The sequence below is a fragment of the Mustela nivalis genome, assembly GCF_964662115.1.
Source record: "Mustela nivalis genome assembly, chromosome: 9".
NCBI classification, from domain to species: domain Eukaryota; kingdom Metazoa; phylum Chordata; class Mammalia; order Carnivora; family Mustelidae; genus Mustela; species Mustela nivalis.
The window spans coordinates 14,765,596-14,792,629 of NC_139028.1; the positions used below are offsets into that span (position 1 = coordinate 14,765,596).

The window sequence follows — 27,034 nt, forward strand, 5'->3', positions numbered from 1 at the left end:
TGAGCCTCATGCCTTGGACCTTTGAGATACCCCAGAGCACCAGGACTGGTGCCCCTTAGTGACATAACACCACTTCCTATCCCAGCTCTGCCACCAGGACCCTCAAGCCTCTTTCTCCAAACACTGGGTGACTCCACACCTAACGCTTGGTGAGATCAGCAAGACCGAGAACCGGACCCCGCGGCCTTCTGTGGGGATGCACAGACAAGTGGAAAGGAATGCCCCAGGCTGATGTTAGAACGTATTTATTGCTACATGTATATACAATTATACAAACAGCCCAGACAGGAAAGGGGGTGCTGCATGGAGTTTTCTGGATCCCACAGATGAACACAAGTACACAGAGCTGTATGCCACAAAGTTTGCTCTCCGTTCAAAGCCCAAAATAAGTCATATACGTTTTTTGAAAAAGTGGAAAATTCTTGGAAATTCTCTCCCTAGATCCCTCCTTACAAGCTAGTCATGCAGAAAGAAAGTGGGTTCTCAGAAGCTAATGCCTTCAGGCATCTCTTTAAGGGGTGGTGCCTTGAAGATGGGGGGCAGGGGCTGCGGGCTTGGGGCTGCAGAGAGCAGGGCCAAAACCCCAAGTCCTGGCCCACCTTTCTAAGGTCTGTCCCTAGGAAAGGCAATCAAGAAGGGTTTGGACAGAGACAGAATAGCCAAGAAAGGGAAAACCAACAGTAAACTGAGACGTGAAGAGAACCACAGCCAGAGCCCGGGTGGAAGGAAGGCTTGTCCGGCAGGTTCCCGCGGAGGCTGTGGATTCGGGACAGCAGGCGGCCTCGGTGTGTCCTTATCCTACAGCTCGCTGTGTGTCAGACGCCAGGGACCTGTGTGCAGACAGACAGCCAACAGGAAGGTTAGGCAGGAAAGAAGACAACACTTTAATAGGACCACACTAGGGCTGAAAAGGACACAGCCCCAGACGTCCCCCCCCCCCCCCCGCGTGTCTCGGGTGACCCTTGGCCATCGTGGAGTGTGCTGCGGGATCGGGCAGCGGGGACTGAGTGCTCAGGGGGTGCGGGGAAATGCGGGCTGCACCAAAACACGGGGGGTTCTGCGGAGCCTCCACTCAGCCCCGATACTGTCCTGATCCCAGAGAGGATCTAACAGGGGATCTTGCGGTGCTCAGACAAAGGACTGTGAAGTGGCTCTGAGACCATGGTAGAAACCCACCCCCTTTCGCGTCACGGTTCCATAAACCGCTGCGCCGGGAATCACAGGAGAGCCAGCTGAGTGGCCCGTGGGGCAGGCGCGCAAGCCCCCAGCGCCCCTCATCTCTAGCAGCTATGCCTTCCCTCCTCAGGCCTCTTCCCGCTCAGGATCCAGCCAGGGAGGGAGGGTCTTCAGATCAAGTCTAACACAGCCTCTGAGGCTCAAATGGCCTGGCACATCAGGGAAAGGACAAGGCCTGAAGGATGAGAGCAAGAAATCTGGGAGTCGGAACACTTTGCCTTTGGGAATAGTGGGCAAAGCGATCCCTGAAACCCGAGGCTGCGGGGCCTCTATCCCTGAAGAACCCGGTTGGCTCTCACTTGTCCATGACTATAGATGTGCCTCTAATTCCTCATCACCATAATCCCACAGGCTGACTTCTGCTAGAGAAACCCCTAAGGACGGTGGGAGAAGGGCCGGAAACCACTCGGAAGTCCGTGTCCTTCCTCTTGGGTCAGCAGCATTGTAATCAGCCAGAGAGGGGCCCCGGAGTTCTTCCAAGGCCGCCAGTTTGGTGGTGACATTTCTAGCTGAGGGATGTGGTGCTTGCCAGCTCCTTTGATCCTATAATAAATTCATCTCTGGATAAATCAAGAATCTCTGTCATTTGATCTTGACTTTTCTGGTGAGTCATGCAGAAACTTTCTTTTCCTACTTCTATGACAAGAGCATACCGTTAAACTCACTCAAAGGATTCACTCTAAAAAGCAAAAACATGTACAGGTGACAACCCATGAGGAAGCACTGCAAAACACCAGGTAAATTTTGATTGGGGGGTTTTCACCCATCACCTAACAAAATGGAAAAGAGTGACATAAATTCCTGTGTTGGAAGAAATGGCTTAAAGTCAAGTAACTGGGAAGAGTGCAATTTGTAGCTATGTACAGAATGTTAAGAACAGGTTTGAAGTATGGATTTTAGCTTGGATCCCAGCAGTAGGACAAACAGGACTCTCCCATTTTATGACAGCTATACTGCTTTCACGATGACAGATGTGTCACACGCCCTTCACATGGCCTTTGACGCAGTAGCAATGTATTGGTGATGTCATGGAATGTCAGAGATGCTTGCAGAACCTTAAACTCATTGCAAAGCAATCTAAAATTCAAGGCCAGGGGAGCCTGGGTGGCTCAGTTGTTGAGCCTCTGCCTTCGGTTCAGATCGCGATCCTGGGATCCTGGGACTGAGCCCCGCATCGGGCTCTCTGCTCAGTGAGGAGCCTGCCTCTCCCTCTCCCTCTGCTTGTGTTCCCTCTCTCAGTGTCTGTCAAATAGATAGATAAAATCTTTTAAAAAAATAAAATAAAATAAAATTCAAGGCCAAAGAAGCAAATCACTTCTAAAAATTCCCACCCAGAGTTGAACATATATGATCATTTTTAAAGTCACTTTTTTAAAAAAAAAATCTAAAAGATAATATCGTTATTACAGACATTTATTCACATTTTAAAGTATTACCTCAAACACATTCTCATCCAGCTAGAAGTAAGTTTATAGAACTTGGAGCAGATTAATCAGCAATTTGGGAGAACTCAAATATATCATTCAAGATATAATGGTATCTTATACCATCATATGGTAAACAAGGTAAACATCAATGCTTTGGTTTTACTTAGAAATGGGATGGGTCAGAACAGTCTCTGCCAAAGAAATTAGGGGCACCTGAGTGGCTCAGTGGGTGAAAGTCTCTGCCTTTGGCTCAGGTCATGATCTCAGAGTCCTGGGATCGAGCCCCACATTGGGCTCTCTGCTCAGTGGGGAGTCTGCTTCCCCCCACCCCTCTCTCTACCTACCTCTCTGCCTACTTGTGATCTCTGTCAAATAAATAAATAAAATCTTTAAAAAATTTTTTTTCAAAATAACCTGCTTCAAGGTAATCATGTTGATCCATGATTGTTGGTCCATGATGTTAAAGTATTTCCAAACTGAGATCAATGTGGAACACCAACCTGGCTAATGAACCAATTCTAGATTTCCTCATATATATATATATATATATATATATGTATATATACATATATATATAAAATATATGTACATACACACACATATATCTCCCTTCATTTTTAAATATATCTGAATTTTTTTAAGATAAGACAAAAAGTCTTCCAGCACCACGTGGTGTCCTATGTGGGGACTTGCACTGTAACACTCCACGTCACCAAAGAGAACAGTCTACAGTAGCACGTCCCATCGGTTCACATAGTTCACAGGTAAAATCTCATTTCATCTGACATCAAAATTATTACACGGGAGGAAGATGTTCCTGATTGGCCGAAAGCCCAAGAGAGTTAAACAACCGAGAAAGCACGGGGAGCGGTGGAACTAGGACCTGTAATGGCAGAGGCTGCTATGGGGGGCTCCTTTGGGAATTCACTCCAGGAGATTAAAGGCTCTGGGCTGTGGATGCACAGGTTTGGGTTTTATGGGGTCCTGGCAGGGGAGAGGCGTGGCAGGCCTCACGGAGAGGTGGGCTGGCTGCCGCAGCCAGTTGTACTTACCCAGCGAGGGAGGGAGCCTTCTTCCTAACCGTTACATTTGCTTTATACTGCTTTGGCAAGAACGCATCTGGAACAATGCATACAGTTTGGGTCCCCACCTTTCAAAAGAGACATCAAGGGGTTAGGAAACACTCAGCAAAAGAACACAGAAGGAAGTCAGACAGCACGGAATGACAGGAGCACCCTCATCACCCTGGATCCGGGAGGGCCAACGGGGCAGCCAACAAGCCAAAGTGATCTTCTCAAATTTTAACTTTTTTTTTTTTTTTCCTAATCCAATCTTGAATCTGCACTATGATAATGTGGAAATGAGGATAACTTGACATCTCCCTTTCAGATGGATGCTAGAATTCTAATTGTTGTTGCAACCCCATGCAAACAAGTTGGTTTTACACCAATACTGATGGATCTCAAAATCATACACACCCAAATTTTGTTAAGTATTAGAATAACACTGAAGACTCTCTCCTGATTCATCTAGGTACTCTTAAAATGTCCTTTGGGCACCAACCATTTATAGGCCCAAAACACTTGATGGTACTTCCTTTGAGATCAATAGTTGCTGTCTCTCTCTCTCTCTCTTTTTTTTTTTTTTTTTTTTTTTAAGATTTATTTATTTGAGAGAAAGAGAGCAGGGGGTAGGGGAAAGGGAAAGTCCCAAGTGGACTCTATGCTAAGCACAGAGCCCGAGCTGGACTCAAATCTCATGACTCTGAGACCACAACCTGAGCTGAAAACAAGAGTCAGTCGCTTAAGTAGTGAGCCCTCCAGGGGCCATGTTCCTGTCTTTGATTAAGCAAATTCTCAACAGGCTACACCTGCCTGCTCAAAGCCTGGGCTGGGTTAAGACCAAGGAACAGTAAAAACCACCTCCGCCCTAGCCACAGGGCCCTCCAGTGGTTAAAGAGGTCAGTGTCAGCCCTACTGTTTCAGGTCTGTTTCACCTGCCAAGCACGGGGTAGCCCTCGGAGACACCAAAAATGAGATCACAATGAACTCTACAAAGAAACCACTAACCCAGCCAAGCTTATCCACGCGTGAGGTCCCTGACTGGGGAGAATGCTGAGGACAGTAGTTTCTAAGCTGTGGTTTAAGCAGCTGGAAATGCAGGTAGTGGATGGCTCTGCCTTACTGATCAGTTATGTGCCCACAGAGCATCTGTGGGGGGCTGTTTCCCAGGGAGATGAACCGTAGTGCAGTTTAGCCCATGAAAAACTGAGGCTTTGCAGTAAAATATAGTAGAAACCCCACATTTGTCGGGTGCCTGGGTGGCTCAGTGGGTTAAAGCCTCTGCCTTCGGCTCAGGTCCTGATCCCAGGGTCCTGAGATCGAGCCCCACATCCGGCTCTCTGCTCAGCAGGGAGTCTCTTCCTCCTCTCTCTCTGCCTGCCTCTCTGCCTGCTTGTGATCTCTCTCTCTGTCAAATAAATAAATAAAAATCTTTTTAAAAGATTTTTAAAATCTTTTTAAAATCTTTTTAAAAGATTTTATTTTATTTGACAGAGAGAGAGATCACAAGCAGGCAGAGAGAGAAGGGAAGCAGGCTCCCCGCTGAGCAGGGAGCCCGATGTGGGACTCAGTCTCAGGACCCTGAGATCATGACCTGAGCCAGAGGCAGAGGCAGAGGCCTAACCCATTGAGCCACCCAGCCGTCCCTAAAATAAATAAAATCTTAAAAAAGAAAAAGAAATCCCAAATTTGTCAAAGCTGGCAGTAAAGGAACAGAAACAATGAAACTTACTAACAGTTTTAAAAATATTTTAAATTTTTCTGTAATACTTCATGTTAAACTGGGCAAAATCAATTCAATGATTAAGTAGTACTTGAAATTTGAGAATGTTTTTAAAGGGGACCTTAAGTATTTTCAAGGACTTTGAGAGTTAGCAGAGCTGTAACATTATTGGATCAGATTTCATTAAAAAGTATGTGCTGCATTTTTTCCCCTTAGTCACCAGCATCACTGTTACCACGAGTAACAGTAAGTGAGGTAGATTTACACTCATAAAAGAAGAAAACTAAGGAAGGAAAAGATTATTTGCATGAGTATATTGAGGAAGTATGGAAGAACCAGTGAAAAGGATGATGGGGGAGCAAATGGGAGAAATATAAAGGACGAGGAAGAAAACAGAATTAAATGACGGGTGTCAATGTAAACAGAAGAAACTATATCCATGTATTTCCCTGAAAGATACAGGAAGATAATCAAAGCCAGAAATTTCAAAGAACGCCACCAGGTGGCACCATGAGCTTAAAAAGAACTTGGTAGAAGACCGCAACCCTTGAAGGGGAAGGGGGGGTGTCGATACCTATGGAGGGGCAGCAATATTAAAAAAGACACTCTAGCAAAATAGGCATATGTATATAAAAGGAAGTTTCATTAACCCCATAAAAAACATGAGCTAAAGCTCTAGAGCAAACACATAGCAGCAAATGTTAGAAATGTTAGCATTCCTCTTAAATCAGAAATGAGATGTCACTTAGGCACAACATTGTACTGAAATTTCAATCAAGTCAGCTCAGTAAGATAAGACTAAGAAATCCACATTATAGGGATTGAGAAGACAGATTTAGAACTGACATTATTGGCAGGTGGCCATTTCTATAGAAAGCCCCCAAAACGTCACAAATTATTAGAAACAATAAGAACTAAGCAAAGTTCCTGAATATAGGGACAGCAAACAAAAATCCATTTTATTTCTGTATACCACCCACAAATAGTTTTAAAATGCAACTTTTAGAAGATGGTAAAAATGAAGGTGCTTAGTAATAAATCCAAAAGATATGTAGGATCTTAGGGCAAAAATGTACACTTTGCCGAAAGGCATTAAGGAAGATATCAATAAATGGAGAACTAGAACAAGTTCCTAAGGATATTTAATATTGTACAGATGTAACTTTTCCCTGAATTAATCTAATTAATATCAATTATTATTAATACACTTCCAAACAAAAGGTTTTTCCTCCCATATAATTTAATTTTTTTTAATTTAAAATTTATTTATTTTAAGGACAGAGAGAGTGCTCAGTAGGGAGTGGTCGAAGGAGAGGGAGGGAGAGTCTTAAGCAGACTCTGTGCTTAGCACTGAGCCTAAGGCAGGGCTCTAACTCACGACCTGGGATCAGGACCTGAGCAGAAACCAAGAGTTGGACACTTAACCAACCTTGTCACCCAGGTGCTCCCAATTTAAATGATTTCTAAAATTAATGTGGTACAAGGGGTGTCTGGCTGGCACGTGATTCTGGATCTCAGTGTTGTGAGTGTCAGCCCCATGTGGTGTGTGGAGACGACTTAGAATACAGTAAAATTTATGTAATAGAACAAAGGCCCAAAACTAGTCAAGAGTTTATTATTAAAACAAGGTAGAGAAAAAAAGAAAGCTTTACAGGATATTATGACTTGTTATAAAGCTAAGGCTAAAATTAAGAGAGAATGGTATTGACCCCTGGAACAGAACACAGACTGTATGTGTGTATCCTTGATGTAGGGAAGAAGTGGGGATGCATCAGTGGGAGAGGGATGGACTGTCCAAGCATTAAGACAACTGGTCATCTAGCTAGAAAACAAACAAACAAAAAAACGAATCCATACTTCATACCACACAAAAAGTTATTTCTAGCTGGACTAAAGACACAAATGTAAAAATAACCAAACATTTAGAGAAAATTTTAAAACTCAAAACATTTAGAAAAAAATGCAGAATACCTTCATGACCTCAAGGAAAGGAAGAATTTCTTAACCAAGATACACACACACACACACAAAAAAAAAAAACCTGCCAGAAAATCATAAGAAAAAAGATTTTTAACTTAAGCTACACTAAAATTTAAAATTTTATTGATCAAAAAATCATAAAAAAGTGAAAAGATGAGTTACAACTTGGAAGGAGATATCTGTAAAACATTTGTCAAATGATTAATAACCAAAATATAAAGAAATTCTTTGAAGCAATTAGACCAAGATCAAGAAGGTGATAGAAAACAAGCATTAAAAAAAAAAAAAGGTAATTTCAAGGAAGAGGAGACATGAAAGTCACATAAATATGAGGGAAAAAAACCTCTTAATTATATTAGTAATCAAGAACATGCAAATTACAAACACATTATGATACCATTTTAAACCCATCAAATTGTCACAAGTTTAAAAACTATGAAGTATTCCTGAAATAAATTGAGAAGACACAAAGAAGTGGAAAAGCGTTCCATGCTCATGGATTGGAAGAACAAATATTATGGAAATGTCTATGCTACCTAAACTAATCTACACATTTGATGCAATCCCTATCAAAATACCATCCATTTTTTTTTCAAAGAAATATAACAAGTAATCCTAAAATTTATATAGAACCAGAAAAGAACCCGAATAGCCAGAGGAATGTTAAAAAAGAACGCCAAAGTTGGTGGCATCACAATTCCACACTTCAAGATCTATTACAAAGCTGTCATCATCAAGACAGTATGGCACTGGCATAAAAACAGACACTGAGATCAATGGAACAGAATTGAGAGCCCAGAAATGGCCCTCAACTCTATGGTCAACTCATCTTCGACAAAGCAGGAATGCATGTCCAATGGAATAAACAAACGGTGTTGGGAAAATTGGACAGCCACATGCAGAAGAATGAAACTGGACCATTTACTTATACCACACACAAAAATAGACTCTAAATGGATGAAAGACCTCAGTGTGAGACAGGAATCCATCAAAATCCTTGAGGAGAACACAGGCAGCACTTCTTTGACCTCAGCTGCACCAACTTCTTCCTAGACACAACGCCAAAGGCAAGAGAAGCAAGGGCAAAAATGAACTACTGGGACTTCATCAGATCAAAAGCTTTTGCACAGCAAAGGAAAGAGTCAACAAAACCAAAAGACAACAGACAGAATGGGAGAAGATATTCACAAATGACATATCAGATAAAGGGCTAGTATCCAAAATCTAGAAAGAACTTATCCAACTTAACACCCAAAGAGCAAATAATCCAATCAAGAAATGGGCAGAGGACATGAACAGATATTTCTACAAAGAAGACATCCAGATGGCCAACAGACACATGAAAAAGTGCTCCACATCACTCAGTATCAGGGAAATACAAATCAAAACCACAGAGAGATACCATCTCATACTGGTCAGAATGGCTAAAATTAACAAGTCAAGAAACGACAGATGTTGGTGAGGATGCGGAGAAAGGGGAACCCTTCTACACTGTGGGTGGGAATGCAAGCTGGTGCAGCCACTCTGGAAAACAGCATGGAGGTTCCTCAAAAAGTTGAAAATAGAACTACCCTACGACCCCGCAATTGCACTACTGGGTATTTACCCTAAAGATACAAATGTAGCGATCCGAAGGGGCACGTGCACCTGAATGTTTATAGCAGCAATGTCCGCAATAGCCAAACTATGGAAAGAACCTAGATGTCCATCAACAGATGAATGGATAAAGAAGATGTGGTGTATATATATATAATGGATACTATGCAGCCATCAAAAGAAATGAAATCTTGCCATTTGCAACCACGTGGGCAGAACTAGAAGGTATTATGCTGAGTGAAATAAGTCAATCAGAGAAAGACAATTATCATACGATCTCCCTGAAATGAGGACTTTGAGTGGCAGAGTGGGGCATTTGGGGGGTAGGGAAGGGAAAAATGAAACAAGATGGGATCCAGACAGAGACAAACCATGTAAGAGACTCTTAATCTCACAAAACAAACTGAGGGTTGCTGGGGGGGGTGTGTGGAGAGGGTGGTTGGGTTATGGACGTTGGGGAGGGTACGTGCTGTGGTGAGTGCTGTGGAGTGTGTAAGCTTGGCAACTCACAGACCTGTACCCCCTGGGGCAAATTACACATTGTATGTTAATAAAAATAATTTTTAAAAATTTTTTAAAAATTCTAGTACTATCACATGTAGTAAAGGTGTGAATGTATCTTTACTTTAAAAAATAATTTGATGGCTACAGAGTCAAGTTGAAAATGGGTGTACCCTGTAACTGAATAATTCCCCTGCCTAGGTCTCAGGCTCACAATCACTAGATATATGCACAAAAATATGGCTGTACTGTTTGAAAATAAAAAATACTAGAAACAAGACAGATGTCCCTCATCAGGGGAATGGATAAATGGCAGTACATTCATAAAGTAAACACAATCACACAGTGCCAATGAGCCATGGCTATAGTCATCCAAACGGATGTGTTTGTCCATGTGGTGAAACTACATGAAGCTCGTATTCATGCAAACCTAGGCATCACATAAACCAGACATCATATCACTTGTGGATACAAACTTTGTAAAACCGGCAAGGCTGATGTGATAGAGAAGGGCTATAGAATGTCAAAGTTACTGGCAATGTACTATTTTTAAAACTGATATATGAGAGGCACCTAGGTGGCTCAATCTGTTAAGCATTTGACTCTTGATTTTTGGCTCAGGTCACGATCTCAGGGTGGTGGGATCAAGCCTTGCATCAGGCTCTGCACTGGGTGCGGAGTCTGTTTAAGATTCCCTCTCTCCTTCTCCTTCTGTCCCTCCCCAACCTAAAAAACAAAAAACAAAACAAAAAACCCAACACGTGAGTTTCTATTTTATATATACACAGACCCTTGAACAACAGGGGTTTGAACTGTGCAGGTCTACTTACAGGAGGAGTTTTTTTATAGTCTAGTATTATAAATGTATTTTCCTTCCTCATGATGTTTCTTCTTTCTAGCTGATTTTACTGCAAGAACACAGTATATAATATACATAACATATAAAATATGTGTTAAATGATGGTTTTTGGTAAGGCTTCCACTCAACAGTAGACTCTTAGTAGTTAAGTTTGGGGGAGTTAGAAGTTACAGATGGATTTTCAGCTGAGCAGTGGTTGGGCACCCTGAGCCCCCATGTAGTACAGGGGTCAACTGTGTAATATTATAATAGAAACATGTGTTAATACTTTAATAATATATATGAGAATATACATATGCACACACATATAAACATATGTGTGTGTGTGTGTGTGTGTGTGTGTTTCTCCTAGGCGTATTTCTTTCCCTAACACTGGGATAAAACATTCTCTAGTTTTTAAGTGTTCAAAAAAGTCAGAGATTAATGAAGGAAAAATACTACAACAGATAGCGAAGTTATAGATTTGGTACCAATTATATATATATTTTAAAGAGTTTATTAGTTTGACACAGAGAGAGAGAGAGAGAGAGACAGAGAGACAGAGGGAAAGAGCACAAGCAGGGGAAGCAGCAGAGGGAAGCAGCAGAGGGAGAGGGAGAAGCAGGCTCCCCGCTAAGCAGGGAGCCTGATATGAGGCTCGATCCCAGGACCCTGGGATCATGACCTGAGCCAAAGGCAGACGCTTAACCAACTGAGCCACCCAGGCACCTCATCAATCATCTTTGTTAAACCATTCGAGTTTTGAAGGTCTCACAGAAACCATCTTGGTAGAAAAGTCGATAGTTACTCTAAGGACACTGAGTAAAAGCAACCACGTTATTCCCAGGGTTGGACATTCTCAGCCCTGAAGTCAGTGGCTTCTCCTGAATGGTCCCAGCACAGCAGCATCAGCCTCACCTGCTAAAAATGCAAGTTCCTGGGCCCCATGTGGACTCACTGACTCAAACACTTGGGTGGGGGGGAGCCTGCAATCAGCATTTTAAACAAACTCTCCAAGTGAGATGTAGGCTAGTGAGAGCCACTGCTGAAAGTTTTTTAAATGTGTAAAAAAACCAAAAACAACAAAACCCTTTTCATTCTAGCAACATAAGACCTCTCTGTGATCAAACAAAATTCCAGACAGCCAGGAAAACCATACCACGGGCCTTTGGAGAACATGACTGATTCTCAAATCCTTTCATTTCAGGGGTCATCAAACCACGGCTCATGGACCAAATTCAGCCCTCCCCCACCCCCATTTTGGAAGAAACCATGATTTTAACACACATTTTTTAAATCAAAAGAAGAATATTTCACAATACATACAAATTAAATGAAATTCAGATTACAGTGTCCATACATAAAGTTCTTTCTTAAAAAGATTTTTTAATTATTTGAGGGAGAGAGGGAGAGCGTGCATACATGCAGGGGGAGGAGCAGATGGGGAGGGAGAGGGACAAGCAGACCCCACGCTGAGCACAGAGACCCACAGGAGCTTGATCTCAGGACCCTGCGGTCATGACCTCAAGGAAATCAAGTTTTAAGCTCAACAGACTAAACCACCTAGGCATGCCATACATAGTTTTTTCCAAAGGCAGCCTTGCTCATTCATTTACACATGCCTATATACAGCACTTTCTCACAACAGCATAGATGTGTCACTGATAGCAACTATTTGGCTGGGTGGCTCACATGGCTAAGCATCTGTCTTCAGCTCAGGTCATGATCTCAGGGTCCTGGGATCAAGTCCCTCATGGGTCTCCTTGCTCAGTGGGGAGTCTGCTTCTTCCTTCCCCTCTGCCTGCCCCTCCCCCTCCTTGTGCTCTTTCTCTCTCTCTCTCCCCCTGACAAATGAATAAAATCTTTAAAAAAAAAGAAAAGAAAAGAAAAGAAAAAAACTAGTTGGCACGTAAAGTCAAGACTGTTTAGTTTCTGGACCTGTACAGACAGAGTTTGCCAATTTCTACTTTTATTTGATAACTAGAATCTACCAATCTGAAAACAAAATATAGGCAATCACAGTGATTTCTTTTAAAAATGCAATTTTCATTTTTAATTCTGCAGGCAAAGATCTAGCAGCTCAAAGAATCCTAAGGAAATTTAAATCAGATCCACTTTTATCTATAAAGTATATCAAATAACACATTGAGGGGCGCCTGGGTGGCTCAGTGGGTTAAGCCATTGCCTTCGGCTCAGATCATGATCCTGGGATCGAGCCCTACATCGGGCTCTCTGCTCAGCAGGGAGCCTGCTTCCCTCTCTCTCTCTCTGCCTGCCTCTCTGCCTGCTTGTCATTTCTCTCTGTCAAATAAATAAATAAAATCTTTAAAAAAAAAATAACCCACATTGAGCATCTGGAAATTGTTACTAATGATGCTACTTCCTCTCTTTGAATATTCTAGTAAGTGACAAAGAAGCGACTGGTAAATTTTAATGAAACACTCTCTCACGCCCCACCCGTTCTGAAAGCTACTTTAGCAACCCCCGCTGGCTGACCTTCACTCAGGTGGCAAACTTTGCCTGTCTTTGCCTGAATGCTGCTCATGGTTTGCATTTCTCGGGCTTTCCACCGCAGCCGCCTTCCCCTCTTCCTCCGACGACTCTCCGGGCAAGAGCCTTCTTCCCTCTGATCTCCAACCCCTTGAATGTCTTCCAGGCTGAGTTCAGCTCTTATCACTCAGGACCTGCTCACCGGGATCCTGAAACTTTTATTCAATGCCCAGTGCGTGGCTGAAGCCTATTCTGTCCACATTCATCTTCACTTCTCTGATCCACTTGTATCTAAATGTCTGAGGACCCTTGAGTACAGACAGATCCTTCTTTTAATTTCCAAGGCTTTAACACTCAATAGAAAGAAAAGGATGCTTTCTCACCCCCACAAGAGTAAAACATGTAGTTCAGCTTTAAGTGATATTCAACTTATCTTGAAAATGGGAGCACCAAACTCTTGGCAGGTTGCTGTTAGTAGCCCACATGGAACAGCTGAATAAATAAGTCTGGTCTTCAACTTTGTGGGGTTTGATCTTCAGGTCACTGTTTCTCTGTATTCAACTTCACATTTAAAGCACTCTTCTTTGGCTTTTAAATTAATGGACACATCCTCTTTGAGCCATGCAGACAAGAATATCCACCAAGGGGCAGTGTCACATAAACCTCCCTCTCTTGGTGTTTTGTAGTTATAAGGATTGGGACCTCCAAAGAAAACCAAACACAAATGCAGACCATGGCACTGCGGTTCCATTTAGGCAGCTGACTCGACTGTGCAATGGAGTCACATACCTACCTTCAAGGACACCTGGGACATTTAGGACATCTTTGTGTGAATGAGGGAAAGTCTCCTTTCCTCCAGACAGCTGTGCCTGTGTGGCCCCAGGGTATGCGCTGGTTGAGTTGTGTGCACCCTGAATTTACACCTGCACTTGTGCCCTGGCTCCTCTCCAGCTTCATCTCATACAACACTTTCCTCTGGGCTCACTGAGCTCTGGACCTAGACTGCCCTCCAACAAGTCAAGCCCTTTCTTGCCTCTTGTCTTCACACAGGCTGTTCCCTCTATCTAGAATGCTTTAAAACAAGGATTGGAAATTGGTGTCCAGGGGGCCACTTTTGGCAAACAGATACACTGTCTGGTTTACAAAACATTTTCTAGGGGCACTTGGGTGGCTCAGTGGGTTAAGTGTCTGCCTTCGCTCAGGTCATGATCCCAGCGTCCTGGGATTGAGCCCCACATCGGGCTCCCTGCTCAGCAGGGAGTCTGCTTCTCCCTCTGCTCCCAGCTAGTCCTTGCTCTAGCTCTCTCAAATAAAATCAAATCTTAAAAAAAATTTTTTTTCTGAAATTTTTGATACAGCGGACATGTAAAACGTAGAAAATTTCACATAAAAATTATATTTCAGGGGCTCCTGGGTGGCTCAGCGGGTTAAAGCCTCTGCCTTCGGCTCAGGTCATGATCCTAGAGTTCTGGGATAGAGCCCCGCATTGGGCTCTCTGCTCAGCAGGGAGCCTGCTTCCTGCTCTCTCTCTCTGCCTGCCTCTCCGCCTACTTGTGATTTCTGTCAAATAAATAAATAAAATCTTTTAAAAAAATTATATTTCAACTTAATTATCTCAAGCATCATTCTTTGAATGTTCTTTTAAAAAAAAAAAAACTGTTTTCTGGCTTATCTTGGAAAACCAGAAGGTACAGCAACAGTGGGCTTCCTGCATCTGAGACGCGGCGGGGCTCCTTAGAACAGATTTCTGGTGACACACCAGCCCCACCAGGCCCAGGGCACTGCTCTGACCCCTCCCGTGCTGGCACTCGCCCCCGCCCCATGTAAATAAAAGGGAGAAGGCAGCCTTCTCTTCTTTCAGGGGGCAACTTACATACCGCCTTCTGCAGAGGCTTTTTCAGACTTTCCTAACCCCAGTTATCCTCATATTTTCCCCAACATAGTCACTTGTTTTTTTTTTTTCATAGTGTTGATACAAATCTGCTGCTTTTATAGGTCAAAGATGGTTGGATACTGGCAATTTCACAACTCAGACTATTTCACAAACTTTTAATTACTCAGCCTGTGTTTCCTGTATTTCTGTAGAAAGTAAGTCTGTTAGGATAATGATCTGGTCTTACTGACTCTTACATTCTCAATGACCAATATGTACACTGTGCCTCGAGGGGAGTAGGTACTAAAATATCTGGGTGAATAAATGCAAGGACTCCTCCCACCAAAAGTTCCTTAGCAGCTCCAGAACATACACAAAATCCTGAGGTCTCTAGAATTAGCCCAAGTTCGAAGTGGACTTTTCTAATCCACACCCCAGGGCAGTCCTACCACTACTCAGCAGTGCCCCCTATTGGGTTCTAGAGCTGGCTTTGGTCCCGGACTTCAGTCTCTGCCCATAGCTAACACCCCTAGCTCTAGCATTAGAAATGACGTGGAAGGTGGGACCTTCCTGTGCAGAGCATTGAGACCACCACCCGACATCCACTGAGATGTTCCTTCAGCCTTAAAAGGAAGCGGGACGGGGTTGGGGAAGGGTGCTTGTTCCGGAGGTAACTGCTGGCGATCTCCACAGCGTCCGTAGGTTTGCAGATGTCTCCAGCAGGCTGGCTACTGCCCAGATGTTTGTACGTGTTCTCTTGTTTACTTGTCTCTTTGTCACACTGTTTAACTCCTCTGTTTCCTTCTCTAGACTATGAATTTTTGAAAGGATCTGTGAATCCGCAAGCTTCTTCAAGTATTTAACAAACATTTAATGTAGGTTCAGTCATTCAGGTGCTACACGGAGCATCCCCAGAAGGTAGACCTGGAGACAGACGTTCATTTGCCAGACATCATCTCATGGACTTGAGCAGGGGTGCCGGGTGGGGTCCTCATCAGTGTCCGCGTCAGATGTCTGGAGGTGACGGAGGACGCTGCCAGGAAGAGCATTTTCCTGCATATGCAGAAGTTTGTGGGAATAAGTTCCAGAAGACACTGTACTGGTAAGTGAAAAAAGAAAACACTTCTAATTGCAGGGCAAGTCCTCTTCTCAATTACCTTCCTGTTGGAAAACCAGTGTCCACTTGAAATGCTGCGACAGATGTTTTTTCCTAGGACGCCAGCAGCCACCTGCATCGCTGTCGTGGAGGGGCTGTGTGGCGCTCTCCGGGGGGCCATCCCCCCTCTTCCTGCTTCGGCAGTGCTCGAATGCCTTACTCTCATCAAGGTTCTGTACGAAAGGCAGAGGTCTCTCTCCTTACATTCTACCTTGGCAGATTTCACTGGACATTCCATCCGCATTCCAAACTGCAGCTGTCCAAAAAGAAACGTCAGGGGCACAGACGTGACTGCTTCCCCTCATGATTTTCTAGGTTGCCTGACACCACTTTCCGAATCTCGAACTTCATGCTTCTCGACCGTAAACAAACAATCCCACCACAATCACTCCTGTTGTGCCTCATGTATTTGTGTAGGGAGTTCCTGCTGTCCGGAGAGTCTTCCTGTCTTTGTCCCCCTGATTAGGAATCACCCGATTCTTAACAACTTGGCTCAGGGATCGTCTCTCGCCCAGAGCCCTCCGGCAGGATGAGGGCCTTTCCTCCAGAGCGCCCACACTGTGCCCTGTTCACTCGGCAGCAACACCAAGCACGGCCCGTGCCAGTCATGGCTCTGGGCCCGGAGGCCGGAGGGCTGCACCACATGCCTGTCTTCGGGGAGCTCAAGTTCTGGGGGAGAAGGCTGGCAATAAATGCTGCAGACATTTCAGTGATGTGAAAATGCTACACATTCAGCAGAAACCGGCCTTCAAAATGTGAGTTCTGTAGGCTAGCGTTGCGCAACACCACACCTCCCGGTCAGCCACACCATCCCCAAGGTCAGCAACCCATACACTGACGACCGTTCTGTACCCAACTATTCTGTCTCTGCTTCATATAGCCTTCAGCCAATTACACGAGTCAACACTGGAGTACCACGTAGGCTTTGTGGTACACGATTTTGCCCGACTGCAGGCTCCTGTAAGAATTCTGAACCTGTCTGAGGTCAGCCCGGGGAAGCTAGGATGTTGGGCAAGTTAGGTGTATTAAATGCATTTTCCACTCCGGGTACTTTCAACTTACAATAGGCTTATCAGATGTAACCCCATATAAGCTGAGCAAGATCCACATACAAACATAAACATATAGTACACTAGATGGTAAGTGCTATAGAGAAAGATAACAGAAAGACATGTGTAGGAAATACTGAGAAAGGTGCAATTTTAAATAAAGTGGTAAGGGAAGGCCACAGTGAGGGGACATTTAAGCAAAATCCTGGAGATCACCTGGAAGTAAGTTAAATAAATATCTAGGGGGGAAAAGGCATATCAAGCTAAGGTAGTAAGAGCCCTGAGGTAGTTTAAAGATTAAGAAGGCAGCCAGTAGACTTCCATTTATGAGGAGAGGAAATCAATGAGGTCCAAAAGCAACAAGGGACCGGATCTCGGGCTCTGGATGCCACTGAGATTACGGCTTTTACTCTGAGATGGAAAGCCCCGAGAATTTTGAGCAGAAGTGGTAGGATCTGACTTACCTTTTAAGGCTGCTGTCTTAAAAAGAAACTGTAGTCTAGCAAGATAGGAATCAAGAAAACCCATCAGAAGGCTCTAGCAACAACCCACGCAACCCTGGAGTAGGAATCGGGGGCCAGCTGGGGAGGATGCACAAAATGGTCATATTCTGGACACATTATGCACTTTGAAGATTGGGCCAACAGGTTTGTGGTTGGGTTGGATGCAGGTATGAAAAAAAAAGAAGAGTAATAGATACGGTCAAGGTTTGGGCCTGATTCACTGAAAGAATGGACTTGCCCTCCACTGACTGGGTAAAGGACAGAGACAGGAGCAAGCAGATTGTAGCAGGAAGAGCCATGGAAAATGGCGACCACTATGGACTTCCGGGCCTTCCCGAGAAATCAGCCTAGAATTCACTGTGAGTCTCCTGGAAAAAGGGGAAGAAAGGGAGACCACAAGCCATGAAAGTCAAGGTTTCTTCTATCTCATTAACATGAAATATCATTAGCACTTTTGAACATCTAGCCTACATGCCCCGCTCCCAATTATTTGTGGCCCAAGAAAATCATTTAAGAACTAGGTCAAAGTTTAAAGGCACAAGAGCAATATTGGATCTAAAAAGAAAGTTCTGATATCAAAGTACATTTTCTTAACTTCAGAAAGACCACATTAGCACACTGAATTAAGAGAAGACGCACAAACACTGTAGCTTAGAAGTGTTTTTGAACAGGTTCAAAAAACCACTAAGTTGACCTACGTTCTTAAAACTAGAAAAAAAAAAAAAAAGAAACCCTCACAGAATCAAATTGCCTGTAATACTTTTTCTATTATTGTTTGGTGTCCTGGTAAAGTACCTTAGATCACTAAGTGTTTTACGAGGACCTGAGCTTGTTGTTGCTGTTTTAACAGAAATAGGCAAAAGCAGACTCAAACCCCTGAGGATATGGTGGCAATCAAAGGAAATCAAGAACCAAAAAGCCACCAACATACATTTAGAAAACCCTACCCTACTGACTGTTTTTTAAGTAACATTTTCTGACTACAGAATTTGAAGAAGTCAGAGAAGTTTTAGTTATCAGCAGATCTTTCTCACTTGGGCCCCAAAAGTGAAATGTTAAAACCATTATAGCTGGGTCACCTACCTTTGAAGTAAACCTAATACACAGAAATTCAATTAAGAGAGAGGAGAAATGTCTATTTTCCTATTAAAGGTGCTTCCATAAGCACATATTACTATTTAAATTTGTTAAATGTCAAAAGTACACCCACATTTAAATAAAACATAATCTCATAATTTTGGAATACCTAAAATACACAAAAGATATTGTCGACTTACCTCATGCCCTAGACTGTAACACAATTTCTTGGAATAAAACACAAGCAGTATTTGTGCAAGAATACGTAACAGTATTGTTTACCACAGCAAAGGGTTGGTAAAAACAAGAACGTTTCCTAGCAGTGATGTAGCAGCTGTACAATGAAATGCTACAGGAGTTTTGGACAATAGGTGATGATTTCCAAAACACACTGTGCAGTGAGAAGTGCACAACCATGCGTCCAGAAGGCTTGGGTGAACATGAGCCACAGTAAGTCCGTACGACACACACGCTTGGATACAGGTTACCTCCAACAGGAGGCACGGGTGGGAAACAACAGTGACCTCTGGGAGGAGCTGGAGATCAGCGGATGGAGAAAGAAGGCTTTTTTGAGTGCTATTCTAGTCTAGCTATTGACTTGTTCCATGTTTCAGAGATCACTTATTTTTTAAAAATTCTAGTGATTTAACATTTTAAAATAAGGCTTTAGCCACAGTAGCTAAACAGCACCTAAAGTGCAGAGTACTCTTAGAATTCGGCAACTTCAACACATGATAAGCTAACACTGGAAGCCAATGAAAAACACAGTTTTCCTAAAAACACTTGTAATTTAATACCTGCTTTCCTAGTTTTGTTTTTTTTTTTAACATTTTATTTATTTGAGAGAAAATGAGAGAGAGAGAAAGCAAGCGCACATGAGATGGGGGAGGGTCAGAGGGAGAAGCAGACTCCCCACTGAGCTGGGAGCCTGATGAGGGACTAGATCCTGGGACTCCAGGATCATGACCTGAGCCGGAGGCAGTCGCTTAACCAACTGAGTCACCCAGCACCCTCTTTTTTTTCTTTTTTAAACAATTTTCTTTAAGCACGGTGAAAAGTTTATTTTTGTTGTTTTTTAATAGAATAGGAAGGAATTGACAATAACTGGGCCATGTTAGTGTTTAAAAGTCTCCAAAGAAAAATTACCAAAAAATCTTGAAATACCTGTTTTCTGGGGGCACCTGTGTGGCTCAGTTGGTTGAGCGGCTGCCTTTGGCTCAGATCATGGTCCTAAAGTCCCGGGACCGGGTCCTGTGTTGGGCTCCCTATTCAGCAGGGGGGCTGCTTCTCCCTCTGACCCTCCCCTCCTTATACTCTCTCAAATAAATAAATAAAATCTTTTTTAAAAAAACCGTTTTCCCATGCTTTGTTATAAGCCATTATCATTATAAATTTACAAAACTCAACACAATTAACAAGGGTTTCAGAAGAAAACCCTACCTGTACTGCTGTACTGCTGAGGGAATATACATCCTAATATTTACTTAAGGTTAAAAAAAAAAAAGGTTTTGTAGTAAAAACTGCTAAACTTAATAGCAAGTTAAAACCAATAGAATGAAAACGTTCATTAATATTAAATTATGTGTCAATACTGGCTATCCTAATATAAACCATTATTAATAAGATGGCTTATATTAAATAAACTGTTGTAAGAAAATCAGACACATTTATGTTGGATGTTAAGGAATATGCAACTCCTCAGTGGCAGAGAAGCAAGTTAACAAATCTAAAATATTAGCTAGCCTGCCTAGTGATGAATTTATAAACTTCACTGCTCCCCAAGCTGCTGTCATTTTATAAATGAAGAAAACACTTCCCGGCCAGATCACTCAAGTTGGTATCATGCTTCTTATTTACTAATTAGGACCTAGTAAGCAACCTCTAACTTAACTCCCAACTAACTTTCCAACATTTTATTGCACCTTTACTTCTGCTATTTACTACTTGACTTTCTACATCTCAGTTTGGGTCCATGGCTCAACTCCGTGAGGGCCTCAGCCAACCCCTAACTGTGCGTTGCACAAACAGCAATTGCTCTGCAAATCCCTGGCAGAATGAATGTGCAAGTACATATGTAATAGTCTTATCACTTTATGGAAAAAAGCCATGCCTCCTTTGTCTCCCACGCAGCATTCCCTTCGTAACACCACTGAACTGAAAGACTTTTAAATTTCTCATGTCTAAAGCCTAAAGCACAATGGCTCAAAAATAAAAGGTGGTAGAGAACATTTTCTTACCTGAAAGCATCAGACCAGTAATCGAGAAGATACATTCACTTCCAGTGAATACTTATACTATAAGCTGATATGTATAATATAATGTGGCCCAGCATATAATACTAGACTATACAGTATACAGATGATTAGGTTCTAGGTTCTCATTCTATGGTTTATTAAAAACACTGTTTGATACCACATTTGCAAATACTATTTAGAAAGTAAAGAGACCTTGGAATTATTTCCTTTTACATACACTGAAATATTTTATGTGAAAGTACAGAAAGTACTTTTATTTATTTTCTTTTTTCAAAGATTTTATTTATTTATTTGTCAGAGAGAGCGAGTGAGCGAGCACAGGCAGACAGAGTGGAAGCAGAGACAGAGACAGAAGCAGGCTCCCCACTGAGCAAGGAGCCCCATGTGGGACTCGATCCTAGGACAACAGGATCATGACCTGAGCCGAAGGCAGCCACTTAACCAACTGAGCCACCCAGGTGTCCCTGAAAGTACTTTTAAAACACAAATTAAGGGGCACCTGGGTGGCTCAGTTGGTTAAGCATCTCCCTTCAACTCAGGTCCTGGTCCCAGGGTCCTGGGATCAAGCCCCACATTGGGCTCCCTGCTCCTCGGGAGACCGGTTTCTCCCTCTTCCACTCCCCCTGCTGTGTTTCCTCTCTCGCTGTCTCTCTCTCTGTAAAATAAATGAATAAATAAAATCTTTTAAATAAATAAATAAATAAAATAAAACACAAATTAAAAAGTTGTAACATTCTACATTCAAGCTACAATGGTAAGGTATTGTATCTTAAAGTTAGTGGAAAAGAAAACCATCCACTTGCAACTTAGATTACCAAAAGACTATACTTCCTTATGTCCAAAAACTTTTATGGCCTAAAAATTAATTAGTAAAGTATATTAGGAATTATCTGGGGAAAACAAAAAGTAAGAAAAACCCTAATGTATTATTTGGGCATAAACAGATGAATCAAATCCTACCTCTAGCAAAAGCCACACAGATGAAGCATAATCAAATCTTAACTTTTAAAACCTCAACTTTTAGAGTGCTTGGGTAGCTCAGTTGGTTAAATGTCTGCCCTCAGCTTAGGTCATGATCCCAGGGTTCTGGGATCGAGTCCCGTATCAGGCTCCCTGCTGAGTGGGGAGTCTGTTTCTCCCTCTGCTTGCCACTCCCCCCTGCTTGTGCTCTCTTTCTTTCTTGGGCAAATAAAAGCAAAAAAAAAAGAGCGGGGGGGGGGGTAAAATCTCAACTTTTAAAAACCTACAGAAATTTCCAAAGTTGTTCAAAGCTGTCACAGCCAGTGAATAATTTCATATGTATATTCTGAAATAATCAACAATCTGAGTTGTTTGGTAAGTAATTTGACCCGTTCATACTGATCTGAAAGGACTATTTTTCTAAGTCCTTAAAACCTATTTAAAAAAATCCTCTTTCTTCCAGTCACTACATCATCAGGACCAATGGGAAGCAGAAACGACACTGACGCCACGATTGCTGTAAACGCACTCTGTGTTAATAGTTTTTTTTTTTTTTTAAGACTTTATTTATTTGAGAGAGAGGAAGACAGAGAGATAAGAGAATGAGCCAGAGGAGAAGCAGAGGGAGAAGGAGTCTCTCCGCTGAGCAGGGAGCCCAATGTAGGGCTCGATCCATTAGGTTCGATCCCAGGACTCTTGAGATCATGACCTGAGCCAAAGGCAGACGATTAACTGTCTGAATTACCCAGGTGCACCTGCATTAAGAGTTTTCTTATGTTTCTTGTTTATAACAAGTATTAGTGATTCAAAATACATGGATATTAACCTTGGTCAGGCATTACATCAAAGTGTCTGAATCAGATTCCAGAGAAATATGCTGAAACAGACCATCAACTTTAGAACTCTGTAACTGCTAATAAAAACTGGAGTACAGGGGCACCTGGGTGGCCCAGTAAGTTAAGCGTCTGACTCTTGGTTTTGGTTCAGGTGGTGATCACGGGATTATGAGATTAAGCCCAGCACAGAGTCTGTTTAAGACTCTCCCTTTCCCTCTGCACCCCCAACCACTGCATTGTCTCTGTAAAATAATAAGTAAACCTTAAAAAACAAAACAAAACAAAACTGGGAGAGTGTAAGACCTGGTATTAGAACTCAGAATCCAATCCATTTGTTCTTGAACGTCTTTCAATTTTTATTCTTTTTGTGCCACTGAAGAAACTCTCCAAAAGGTCACAGATAAAAGAATGAAAACAGAGGTTTCAACTGTCCTCAAAGAGATCATGTGGAAAATAAGCAGAAGAAAAAATATTAATTACACATAGCAAATATGAGAATAAATTACATCTAGATATTTCCTTTAAATTCTCAGACGGCAGTAATACAATTCTTTACCATGACCACAGCCTTTCTTCAGGCTAATTACTGGATATGAAGTTCTTTACTAAGCTTTCCTTACATATCCACACTCTCTAGTATTATATCTTACTCAGCAGCACGAATTCTCCTCTGGAGCAAAGTTTAGTTATTGTTCCCTTAGTAACTGTGTTCCCAAAAAGCACCAGATGTCTTCAAATCAAACTAAACCACCTCAGCACAGGAGTCAAGGCTCCATAAACTCCTGGCCTAGCCCACCCTGACCTCACCATCCTGCTGTCTGTGCACAGTGAAATCACATTTCCTACCTGTCAAGACAGCCTACTCTTTATAGACTCGAACCACTGTACAAAACCATCCTCTGCTTTACACCTTTTCAGGAACACTTTAGTCAAAAGATGTTTTTCTCCTTAAAAAACATGCACAACAAAAGAAAACATACATTGACTTCATTAAAATTACATGCTTTTGTGCAACAAAGAAAACACTATCAAAAATGTGAAAAGACAACCCAAAGAATGGAAGAAAATACTTGCAACTCCTCTATCTAGCAAGGAATTATTTACAACTCATATTATCTGACAAGGGATTAAAATCCAGAATACATAAAACCAAAAAACCCCCTCAATTTTAAAGTAGACAAAACATGAATAAATGCTTCCACAAAGAAAGTATATATCTGGGTGAATAAGCACATGAAAAGATGTTCAGTATCAGAGAACTGCATCAAAGGGAAATGATCAAAACTGCAATGAGATACCACTTCACCCATTAGGATGGCCATTCTCCAAAACAAAACAAAACAAAACAAAACAAAAAACAAAAAATAACAGTTGTTGGTGAGGATGTGGAGAAACTGAACCCTTATGCATTTGCTGATGGGACTGTAAAATGGAGCAGTGGCTGCACAGATAACATGGCAATTCCTCAAAAAATTAAATATAAGATGATCATGATTCAGCAATTCTACTTCTGAATATGTACCCCAAAGAACTGAAAACAGGGGCTAGAAGAGATATTTGTGTACCAATGTACACAGCAGCACTGTTCATAAGTCAAATGTGGACACAATCTAAATGTCCACTGACAGATTTTTTAAAAAACATGGCGCATATATATATATATACATATATATATATATATATATATATGTATACACACACACACACACACACACACACACACACACACACACTGGGATATTAACCAGCCTTTGGAAAGAGTGAAATTCTGATACATATAACATGGATTAACCTTGAAAACATTATGCTAAGTGAAGGACGTCAGACACAAAAGGACAAACGTGAGTAACTAAAGCAGTCACTTTCAGAGGACAGAAAGTATGAAAGTGGCAGTAACCAGGGACTGGGAAGATGGAGGGATGGAATGAGTGTTTGGTACAGATTCTATTTGGCATGATGAGAAAGTTCTGGAGATGAACAGCTGGCGACAGCTGTACAACATGAATGTAGTTAATGTCACTGAACAGTACATACTTGAAAACAACTAAAATGGTAAATTTTATGTTTTATATATTTTAACAACTAAAAAAATGAAGATTCAACTGAAAACTGACTCCATGAAACTTCTAACATTTAACACAAATATTAAGAATTACTATGCTTGACTGGTGTGTCAGTAGGATACAAAACGAGTTTTACTACAAAGATAGAAAAACTTTTGCAATTAGGCACTTTTTAAAAGATATCTTTAAATACAGTGTTTAGGGTGCCTGGGTGGCTCAGTGGGTTGAGCGGCTGCCTTCGGCTCGGGTCATGATCTCAGGGTCCTGGGATTGAGCCCCGCGTCGGACTCTGCTCAGCAGGGAGCCTGCTTTCCTCTCTCTCTCTCTCTCTGCCTGCCTCTCCATCTACTTGTGGTCTCTCTCTCTCTCAAATTAAAAAAAAAAAAAGCTTTAAATACAGTGTTTAAAATTCGACTGATGCAATAAAAATTAAGTAATTCATCCGGGAATAAGCAAACTTGAAAAACTCGACTCTGCATTCTTATTCTCACCCTTATTCATTAATTTCTTCTACTGACCTTCTTTATGCTATAGTTTCTTTCATCATACAACTGTATCTTTTATCCAAAACAGCTAAAATTTTAAAGTAAACAATGACATAAATGGAGTCATAGTACAGGATTCCAGTGCTAGACTTGAATTACAGAGACTTTTCAGTTTAAACCAAAAGAAAGGGAGGGAGGAGGTATTGCCTTCTAAGTCTAAAATACACATGCATTTCTAGGTCTAACACATAAGTTAAGACATTTTAACTTGAAAAAAAAAAATTAAAAGGGTTATCATAGCATATGCTGTAACACAACAAAGAATTCCACATAATGAATCCACATTTTATCAAAAGGAATTTTTCCAAGGACCATCACCTAAATTTCAGAGATTCTGATGCCGTATTATCAGTAGGAAGACAGACATTAGCTCTTTAGATTCAGTCAACAGTACTGAAAACCAGTTTAACTACTTTTAGGAGTAAACTAAATGACATGCATAAATATCAAAGTGAATCTTAATTTTTTAAAATGATCATTAAATAAAAGTGAACAACTGAAACCAAGTAATAAAAATAATAAATTACATGGATGGAAGCAACTGACTTCATATAAGCATGGAGGAATCTGGGCATACAAACACCACGAATCAACAAAATGATGCTGCCATCTTAAGAGAAATCTAGTATTTTATCAGATTAATGCAAATGATCTAAGAGGTAAGAGAAATTAGAATTGAAACTTTCACATTGTAAGACAGTCCAAAACAGAATCACCATCATTCTAATCTTGCTGCCATATGTAGAGTATAGCATATAAAAATATAACAGCTAAATTAAGGTCTTTAAATTAGAATCTGGAAAACTCCAGAGCCAAACATAAACCTGAATTTAAAAGATGTGTCATTGGGTAATTATCTCAGTCATAACTTTTTACCTTAAAATTCTGTCATTAAATAATGGCTACTCCAACTCCTAAAGCAATATATGTAATCTGAAATCAGGTAACTCTTGTATCACAGAGTTTAAGGGAAGTCAAAATACTGAGGCAACAAAGCAAGGAGTCAGGATCTTTCTGGAAGGAAAATGGCAGCTCTTAAAATCTTGAAAGATGGATGTATTAAGAGGTAGGTCCAGTAGGAAAAAATGGGAGTTAAGATTTTTTCTTAAAAGAAGAAAAGTCAAGGATGAGAATGTGATAAGCTTTAATATGTGGAATATGGGAAATACTTTAATATGTGAAATACTATATGAGCCAAGGTCTCCTCACCACCAGTGTTGAATGTGAGGATTGCCTTGACATTTTATGAAGTTATGGGAACATCTGCAGAATCCACTGAACTTTTCAAATGTACTAGAATGTTGCCCTTTTACATAAGAAACCACAATAGTGTATTTGATAGATTATCTTCTAATTACAAAAATGAAGTGCAGAAAAAAAAAAATGCTTGAGTTCTGCTCATCTAAAAAACTTAAAAGAGGGGACGCCTGGGTGGCTCAGTTGGGTGGACGACTGCCTTTGGCTCAGGTCATGATCCCAAAGTCTCGGGATCAAGTCCCGCATCGGGCTCCCAGCTCCACAGGGAGTCTGCTTCTCTCTCTGACCTTCTCCTCACTCAGCTCTCTCTGTCTTTCTCTCAAATAAATAAATAAAATCTTAACAACAACAACAAAAAAAAACAACTTAAAAGAGGAAGGGGTCCCCAAAAAAAAAAAAAAAGGGATCTACGAGTATAGCTAGCTCCCTATTAAAAAGATTCCCTTGTCCTTAAGGATATCTAAATTTTGGTTTATTAATCAGTTCAGCAAATTAATGATAAAGGCTAGAATTCCTTAAACTTAAAACTTGAAGCTTAACAGTTTACAGCTTTAGATTAAAAACAAAAAAACAGACCTATTGTTTTTCTCATACATACATAGAATGGG

General features: G+C 41.5%; 1 protein-coding gene across 1 annotated transcript in view; it reads right to left on the reverse strand.

The window, feature by feature from the left end:
* Positions 1-229: 229 nt before the first annotated feature.
* The window catches only part of RDX (radixin), a 91,647-nt gene continuing 64,842 nt past the window's right edge, over positions 230-27,034 (reverse strand). Inside the window, exons 16-17 of the mRNA XM_082684296.1 lie at positions 3,716-3,813; positions 230-830 (exon numbers count right to left, since the gene is read on the reverse strand). Coding sequence (XP_082540422.1) covers positions 3,747-3,813 — 67 coding nt within the window. The 3' untranslated portion in view covers positions 230-830; positions 3,716-3,746. The remainder of the gene's footprint in view (positions 831-3,715; positions 3,814-27,034) is intronic.